Raw genomic sequence first — 9,626 nt, forward strand, 5'->3', positions numbered from 1 at the left:
CTCTCAATGTACGAAACATTTTCATGGAAATATTAGCTCAAAGTAAGTAATCTTTTGGATATTTTATTAACTTTTTAGTGCAAAACAATGTGTTCGCTTCTTTAATCACTTACTTATTCTATGTCATTTATACTTTTCTGTAATTATTTCAGTGCAATGGTAATCACACTTTTGTCAAAGAGAAGTGTAGCAGTTACCTGTTTGAAGCATTCATGCTTGCGGGCGAGAAATTTTTTAGATAGTTTTTTTTTTTTAATCGAAACTTACTGTTGACAGTCACTAGTATACAAAACATTTACTAAAAATAATTCAATGTGTTTTTATGTTTTCCCATGAAGTTTTGAAATGAGGATAGTTTGACGTCTTTCACGTTTCCATCATGATGGCGAGGCCCCCTGTTTTTGTATAAAATGGATTTGTTTTATTTGCCCTGGCGAGCAGGATAACAATATGCTCACAGGTCACCAAGTTTTTGCAACACGACTTGCAATAGCTCTTCCTTTTCAGGAGGAGAATGAAATATAAAACAGTACGCACCTTTGCTGTCAGGGCGTTGATATTGATTTTTAGGGAATTTTTAAAAAGTACAGGGGAGGATTAACTCAGCTGCATCATTCACTATGATCATAAAAACTGCATGTCCAGAAGAAAAGCTTTTAAATATTTTGATTAAATTTCTGGCACTGTATAGGACAGTTGATAGGGAATTATTTTTAAAAAGCACAGGGGAGGATTAACTCAGCTGCATCATTCACTATGATAATAAAAACTGCATGTCCAAAAGAAAAGCATTTAAATATTTTGATTAAATTTCTGGCACTGTATAGGAAATATTTCATTACTCTTCCCACTTTTCTATGCTTGGTTAACACGGGAATGTGATAGCCGATCCGGTGATTTTCTTTTCTTTCCTTTCTCTATGTTTTTCATGGACTGCACTTCGGAAACATCAGGAAGTAAGTGCTACTTCAATTTCTTAATGTAGATGTTACTCCTAACCTGTCACATGACCAAAAAGCTGCTAACCACTCCCATTCTGTACCCTTTCTACCAGCTGAAAACTAATAATAACAAAAGAAAAGATCAGGAGGCGTTGTACTTCATTCAGAAGTCGAGATTTGCGTTTCGGCCTGTAAAATAACCCATGTTTCAAGGTCACACACTGAATCCTAAACCTCAACGAATAATTTTACTTTAGCCTCCCTTCAGGACTCGCTTAATTTTGCTTTTGCATTGTTTTGAACAACAAATTATTGTTAAAATTTAAAAAATAGCTTTATCTTGTGGCATCATATTTAACTTTGAATGCAAGTTAGCGTGGATTTGAGTCCATTCAATGTTGAAGATTTGGTTTTTTCTTTCCTTCCTATTCTATGCAAAGTAGATATCAAAGCGTCACCATCTTAAACTTAACGAAACTTGCTTTCGGTAAAGGTCTTGAAGAAAGACTTCTCCTTACTTCTGTTCCACCGAAAGAAAATCAAAATCGTTTAAAAAGAATGTACTTCCTTTTTCTTTTTTCAATTACACCACATTGCATAAAAAAAACGTTTCAATACTAAATGGCTTCGCTTTTCATTCAGTTATTGATTAATGGGCCGATCAATTTAAGGCTTTAACATTCCCCTGTTGGGGAACGGTCGTTCGTGCCCAGGCCTTAGGGAATGTGAGCCTCGCTTGGTTGGGGTGGGAATTTAAACCGGAAGTGTCGAATACAAGTGTTTTAACTTGTAATGTGGGGGTGTTTTAAGATAAAGAGTTCACTTTTGGGTACGAATGGCTCCGGAGAAAAGGTCTACCAGGTCTAGCTTATAGGGCTTGGCAATGTATAGAATATTAGGATCGCTCATTTTGCCTTTTCAAAAAAAATTGACCATCAAGTACAGCACTTGGGTAGAGTATTGAAACACAATTTTGGCCCCGGGGGCTGAAATTTGAACGGATCCACGGGTTCCCCATGGGGTATGTTGAGGCTTCAAATTTATTTGATGCATAATTCATTTATTGGCCAACTCATTTTTCATCTAATCTCCCTAACTTAATTGTCATTCTGTGCTTTCTCCACTCATGTGCGGCCTTTGTGAAATACACCAGCGTGTAAGTGATTTTTGATTAGATTACTGAAGTTTATAATTTAGTTATAACATCTGTTTCTGCTCCACTTTCCATAACATTCCTAAATGATGCAAACGTGCGTGAGTAGCAAAACACAGGATGAGAGGATGAGGATGAGAATTTGATGTTCTTATACCATTCGTTGTAGTAGCAAAATAAATGACATATCTCGAAAACAGTTAATGAAGAATAACGGAGGCCAGCTTTCAGTCCCATATGATGATTGATGGGAAGTGTGTTAGTATTGCCTACTTTAACTGTAAATGTTAGTTGAACTGAACAATGTTTTATAATACTTGAATTCTGCTTATCCCTATCGTTTTCTTTGCTCTCGATATCGCCTTGGGTGGATCAAATACATGTAAATACATCAGGCGGTAGGTGAAAGCTTAGAAGTAATTACTTTAAGGATAATGATACGTTGTCATCTCCTTTTGTTCGTTTTTGTTTGTTTGTTTGTTTGTTTGTTTAAGAATATTCTTATGATTAAAGCATGAATGACCAGCTGCATTGCGGGCACATCTGCGCCGCTGCCTTTCTTGCGTTTAGTGGACAACTAAGAACAACGAGTGCGGAAGATTTTCATAAGAGAAGGGGGGGGGGAAGAGAGGGAGAGAGGGGAACAGGGGGGGGAGAGAGAGGGAGAGAGAGAGAGAGAGAGAGAGAGAGAGAGAGAGAGAGAGAGTTAGATTGCTCTGCGTATTTGCTACTATAAGTGCGTATTTGCTACCGTAGCAAATACTCACCGCGTATTTGCTACCGTAGCAAATACTCACACTGCGTATTTGCTACCACAAATGCGTATTTGCTACCGTAGCAAATACGCATAGTGCGTATTTGCTACCACGAATGCGTATTTGCTACAGTAGCAGATAGTCGTACCACAAATGCGTATATGTTTCTATTTTCAAATCTTTATATTAATAATTGTAAGCCTTTTACCTGTTGCCTATTCATTTAAGGCTCCACGTTTCACTTCGTGTGAAGTGCATTGAGTCCTATCGTGATGTACTTGTGTTTTGTATATCAATAATAAAAGTATAGATACATTTTAACAGAAACCCTGTCCCTTTTTAACTGAATGTATGCCCAAAAGAAGAAAGTTCTGAGAAGAAAGCTTCAGAAGTACGAGGAAGATTTTAAGAAACTGATCACCAGTGAAAATCTCTACCAAATCTGCCATGGTGATCAGCGAATAAATGCAATAAAACAGCTTGGCAATTCGTCAAAGGAAACCAGTCAGGGGGCCGAGGTTCAAAGGATAATCAGCGACAAAACTCACTGCGAAGTAAGGGATTGGTTGATGACTCGTCTCGTCATCGACAATAGTGGAAGAAGTGGGGTCATTGCAAACATGACCGTAGCTGAATTCAAGGACGCCGTTTATCACTCGGGTACAGACGAAGACCAGGCTCGTTACAGAATTCTTGTTAGTAACCACAAAACAGCTGACCAGTATGGTTCTGCGGTTATCTGGGTACATGACGATTTGTACAAAATGATGGACATGTACCTTAGAACTGTACGAAGCCAGTTCACGGCAGCTACCCCACAGGTTGAACAACTATTCATTTCAAGCAACGGGATGCCCCTAACATCTTCGCAGGTATCAACGTCGGTATGGCGAACTTTCCAGAGAGAGGGGATTGTGACAGAGGGAAGAATATCTGCCACAATTATACGGAAGTCTCTTGCTACTGGTATGCATGTCCACATGCCAGATGAAAAGGATCATCTCGCTGCCCTAGCCCAGCATAAGACCCTGACACAAGCCAGGTATTATCGTGTCCACGATAAGCTTCTCGAAACTGACCTTGGCCGAAGGGCAGTGAGCAAACTTGTTGCCCTCAAATCAAGCAACGTTCATCAGCCACAGAATGATCCCAAGGAGACTAAAGCAGTCCCAAAGCCGTGGAAGAGGGAGGAAACGGAACATCTGAAGGAGCTATTTAAACAAGACCTCGAGACAGGCGCTATCGAGGAGGCCAACGTGAAGGAAAAACTAACAACAACAACGCTTCTGGAGGAACGCCCCTTGAAGGCTGTGGTCTTAAAGCTCCGGAGACTAAGAGAAGAACACATGAAAGGTTGCGAGCCCCCATCTGACATAGAGTCTGCTGAAGCGAAAGTCAAGAGGTATCTTGATTTAGCCCAACCAGAAGCTGCGCCGTCATCCATATCGCACATCACAGGCTCGGTATCTGCTGAATCTTCAAGGTTATGGAAAAAATTCACGGAAGAGCAGGCAACCCATCTTTTCAAATTAACCAAAGACCTTATTGAAGCTAACGCTATCAAGAAAGAAGTCGTCTGGCAGCGGGTGAAAGGCGACAAAAGGTAATTGTACTTGTTTGTCATGCACAAAAAAATCCTACAAACATAAATGCAAAAGAAAGAAAGATGGTAAACAAGGGAAGTAACGGGAGTTCATTAGCAGGAAACAATAAGGCATATAACATACCTAAAGACCCCTCGTGATCTCACAGATGAAAAGGTTATACATTACAATTAGTGAAATAGACTGATTAAATGATCATCAGGCTGCGTAATTAATTTACTGCTTAAATTGCTTAATCATATACTCATGAGGGCTGTAAAATTAGTTGTGTGGACATCAAGGAGGAGATTATTTAATAGTTATAAAAAAAAAATAGAAGTTTAAGTTGAGATTATACACAGGGCAGCTTAAGACAGTGTTGACAACGTTTTTTTTAGGTCACTGGAACTCGAGCTATTGTCAGGAAGAGAGGATCAGGAAGAAGAAATGAGAACAAAACAGCGATTAGCAGACAAGGTCAGAAAAATGGCGCGGAAAAGTAAAGTAAAGAGGAAGTGAATCACGACTAAATACCTAATGGTTACTGAGCCAGGGGAGTTACCATTTTATCGTGCATACTTTCTCCATAGTTATGGAGTATGTGTCATAGTATCAGAGTAACACTTGTTATTTAGTTGCGTTTCGTTTTATATTCAAAGTCTACAGGGGTGTTTTCTTGTTAGTTAGGTTTGCTTTTATCGGAGTGTGTTAAAAGTCTTTTCCTTAGTTACCTAACAGCATCATTAATGAATAGGCATCAGTTCAACACTGTTGTCAATTACTAAAACGCTCCAGAATGTTATAAGAAACAAAAATGACGACGGTAAAATGTGGGTTAGAATAATCACTAGTTCCCTGATAACGTCGTTAATTAATCGCACTATATCTCCCACGCGATTATCAATAACTAAAGGTTGCTTTCTACTTATTATACCTAGACGCAACTAAATAACGGGTGTACCCTGATAGTATTATTAAGCCCAAATAATGGATCAAAAACGTTGTTTTTAACAATAAGAGCAAAGGCGTGCATAGTTAAGTAACCGTATATGTGGGCTTCTTCGGCTTTGAGTGAGTTAAAGAGTCAGTTTTAATTGTTACCTGACAGCGTCGTTAACGATTGCGCAGGTCGTCTACAATACCGGCTTGCACTTATAAGAACCAAAGGACGGTTTAAATCTGATAGTATCATTAAGGCCGTGTAACGTATAACAGATCAAAAACTATGCTCTTGACTACTAAAGGAATGCCTACAACATAGGTTAATTCGGCCTGAACCGAACAATATGCCAATCTTTAACATTGAGTTTAAAGACCTTTTTAGTTCCCTGACAGCGACAGCAATAAATGCTTTTCGATAGCTACCTGACAGCGTCGTTCAGTGAATGTGCAACAGATCGTCTATACGATTAAGGATCACTGAAGTGCACCTTAAAGCCGATTACAACAAAATTAACTAACGAGTATAACTTTTACACTATCGTTAGGCTGGAATAGCCTCTTCTTTTGTTATGACGTTTTTAATAAACGCGAGCATTATTTTGGACACAATTTATAATCACTTCGAAAAAGCAAAACTTAACTTCTAGTACGTGTAGTTAACCTGTAGTACAGGTTAGTTTTTACATCATCAATTAACATTTTTATTAAACAAATTCTTACTGTCAGGCCTTTGTGTCATTTTCAAGGTTTATGTTAAAAAATCGTTAACCATAGTTTTAGTTCATTATGTGCTAAAAATTTACTTTTAGTATATAGTTAATGTTTAATACGCTTTGTAGATCATTGAACATTTTGATTATATACATTCTTTACGCCTGACCTTGGTGTCCTTTTCAAAGATTGTTAAAAAAAATAGTTAATCATAGTTAACTTTTAGTACTTTTTGTACCAAAAATTTACTTATAGTATGTAGTTGATGTTTAGTGCGTTTTTACATCATTGAACATTGGGATTATACAAAACATCATTGAACATTGGGATTATACAAATTCCGGCTGTCTCTGGCCTTGGTGTTCTTTTCGAGGCTCATGTTAGAAAAAGGTTGTTGTTGACCATAGTTAACTTTAAATACGTTTTAATCTAAGAGTTAACCTTAAGTGCTTAGTTCAAGTGTAGTACGTTTTGTACATCGTTGAACTTTTTGATTATACATATCTAATATTTTCCTATGAAATTTTGATTGTGCAGTCTTGTAAACTGTTTTTGCGACCAGTCCTTACGACAAAATAAAGGTAAACTGATCATTAACCAAAGCAGTCGGTCACTGCGACTAGTTCGTTCGTTTAAACACTACATGGGACTTATCTCTGTTGTAGGTCATTAGCTTGACCGTCCCTACGTGTTTTCCGAATTGTATGTTAAAAAAGTTGTAGCTAGACATGGCTTCCTTTTTGTACTCTTTTTTAATCTGAGGTCAGCGTTAAGGACATAGTCAACCATTAATACGTTTTTGAACAGCTATCACACATTTTTATTGTACCCTTCCTGACCGCCTGGCCGTGGGGTCCTTTTTGAAGCTTATGTTATAAAATTATTAACGAATAAAAAACGTTTTACTTGGATAATTCTTTATTTCATGATGTTTTACTTCTATCTTGCATCTGCCTGATAGAAGACGTTATGAGCTAGTTTCGAATTACGCTTCACTGATCCTAAACAAAAGATCCAAGTCGAGGTTCAGGGGAATTATTTGAATTTTCTTTTTTTTTTTCCCTCAACCTCGACTTCGCTCCTTTGTTCGGGATCAGTAGAGAGTATTTACAAGGTAGCCTATTTATCATTATCATTACCCTCTCCTTATTCGCACTGGAACGATTTCTCTGTTTGAGAAGACAGGACTTTACCAGTTACATCAAACATACCACTTCCTACTTTATTGTTTTCGGGTATCTATCCATCCATTCACTTTGTGATATACTGATTTAGCGAAAACAGATCGCATTTAAGTATGTACTAAATAGTTACAAACGTTTAATTTAATTGGCAGAATTGAAAAATTAAAAAATATCTGGACATTTGATCATTTCCCTATTAACTGGAGCCGTTATCGGGAAAGGAAACTATGGTTCTCTACGCGTCCCTTGGACATCAATCATCTCCCCATTTCTTGTATTGCTGATGCTATTGGTAACTGGCATGCTGTAATTCGTGCGTCGCTCTAGGAGATATTGTCAAATGATATTTAAAGAAAAAATGTTGGTATGTTGGCCTTTGTTGGTGTATTAATCTCTCAACTTACTTTGCAAACTTCCTCCAGGTGAAATTTCATAACAATGAATCAGACGAATGTTTTTACACTGAATGATGTACTTTTCTATACTTTTTCTGTTCTTTTCTTCTAAGTGGGTCAAATATTAAGTGCTGGCCTGAACGCAACTGACAAATTCGATGTAATATATAAGTAAAATTAGTAAGTACAAACTAGAACTATACTGAAGTGAATATATGAAATTCATATGTTTGTACTGCGGAGTACACTTACTTCAAATCTCGTTCAAGCCTGAATTATTTTCAGACAAATTATCATGTTGCTAATGAGAAGGAATGAGGAAAGGTGGCAGTCTCTCGTCAAGCAATCGAGCAAGAACCTTACACAGTGTATCAAACTGGGGGTGAATATGGTATCGCCGCTTAAGCGACGAACGAAAGCAAATCGTTTTGAAAAAGCTCCTCGAAACAAGCTAGTGTCAGTAGTGGTCTTGATCGGCGACGTGTAAACGAAAGGCGTAACGTCATCGAAAGAGCTCTATGCGGTTGCAAAATTTATGAACCCTGTCTGTATAAACGCTGCACGAGGTATGCTTTCTCTACCTTAGCCACTTCCGTGTGGTCCAATAGCTTTGTCACCTTTTCATTCACTGGGTGGTTAAGAGGGACTCCTTTGTATTCTGACCAGTAATATTAAGTTTGTATGATCTCTTACTCAGGGGGTAGATCATGTGATTTATAAGTTCAGTTACAAGACACACGGATATTTAAGAATTTAAAAGCATAAAACCACTAAAGAGCATTAAAGCTCATTAAAGGGCATTACTCATCAAAACATCTAAGCTAAAAAAGTAACAAAAGACGAAGGAAGACTCAATGAAACAACGCAAGCCTTAAACTTATCTAACAAAATAGGAAGACTAAAGATTTAACATGCGACTAAAAATAACTATGAAAGGAAAATGTTTTATTTTTTCTTCGTTTAGGGCGTGTTACTTGTCCGCTCTCTTGTCTAGGACCCCTTTGGATATCATCCTCGTTGCTGAATGGGCCATCCTGGCAAAATAAAGATTACCTTACCCTTTCTCTTATCTATTCTCTTAAGATGATGTCACACGGGACGATTTTTAACGACAATTTTTAACGGCGATTTTAAATCCATGTTTCACAAGACAACTTTTAACGCAACATTGTTGCGACAACAGTATGTTACACGGGACGATTTTTAAGGCAACATTGCGCGCGCGATCAATAACAACGTCAGTATTTCCGCAGAAACTACATTTGAAATACTTTCACTGAATGTTGCTTTATCTTCTCCAATTCTCATGACCTCTCTCAGCTTACATGCCCTCAGACTTTTTCACACTCCTACTAGCTCGTCTAATGTGAAGTTGAATTCAAAGCGCTCCTTCGGTCTTTTAAAGCGGTTTCTTTTTATTCTTTCGCTGCTTTCTTCGGCAATTTTAGGGACACGTCCCACAAAATTAGTCTCACCTTGTAGAAAGCGATGAGTTTACACCTATCGTTGTTATCAAGATGTACTTCTGGTATAAATGTCTCGACCGGAGCGGCCTCACTGTCAACAATCTCCGCCATTTTGTTTATTGACATGAAAAAAGAAAAAATGCTGACGTTGACTGATCACGCGTTGTGCATTCTGGTACGATGTTGCGTTAAAAGTCGATGGCGAGGGTGTTACATCATCAATGCATCACATTTTCTAAAGAAAAATCAACTTTGTCACCAAAAACTGAAAGTGGGTATTTGCTACTAAATGCGTATTTGCTACGAAATACATTTTTCTAAATAAATCGTCAAAAAGTGCTAAATTGAATTATTCGAAAATGGAAGCAGTTCTTCTTTCAAAGCGCAAGCCATATGTGGAACAATTATTTTGTTATAAAGAAAAGAAGGACATTTATGAGGAAAAAAGATTCCAGTACCTTCAAAAAAATCTTCAACTTTAAGGTCGAGTTTACTT

At 37.7% G+C, this 9,626-nt stretch overlaps 1 protein-coding gene across 1 annotated transcript; it reads left to right on the forward strand.

The window, feature by feature from the left end:
* The first annotated feature begins 2,753 nt into the window (after positions 1-2,753).
* Positions 2,754-5,628, forward strand: LOC149045718 (uncharacterized). Its single transcript, XM_089206087.1, has 2 exons — positions 2,754-4,452; positions 4,831-5,628. Exons 1-2 carry the CDS (start codon positions 3,197-3,199, stop codon positions 4,949-4,951), a joined length of 1,377 nt encoding a protein of 458 aa, XP_089062213.1. The 5' UTR covers positions 2,754-3,196; the 3' UTR covers positions 4,952-5,628.
* The last annotated feature ends 3,998 nt before the right edge of the window (positions 5,629-9,626 follow it).

Source organism: Pocillopora damicornis, chromosome 5 (genome assembly GCF_964200805.1).
Source record: "Pocillopora damicornis chromosome 5, jaPocDami1.2, whole genome shotgun sequence".
NCBI lineage: Eukaryota > Metazoa > Cnidaria > Anthozoa > Scleractinia > Pocilloporidae > Pocillopora > Pocillopora damicornis.

Excerpts from the sequence above, each read along its gene's own strand:
- LOC149045718 (XM_089206087.1), top strand. The coding sequence starts at position 3,197 with ATGTATGCCCAAAAGAAGAAAGTTCTGAGAAGAAAGCTTCAGAAGTAC. Across the intron at positions 4,453-4,830 it reads CGGGTGAAAGGCGACAAAAG|GTCACTGGAACTCGAGCTAT; the intron begins GTAATTGTACTT and ends CGTTTTTTTTAG.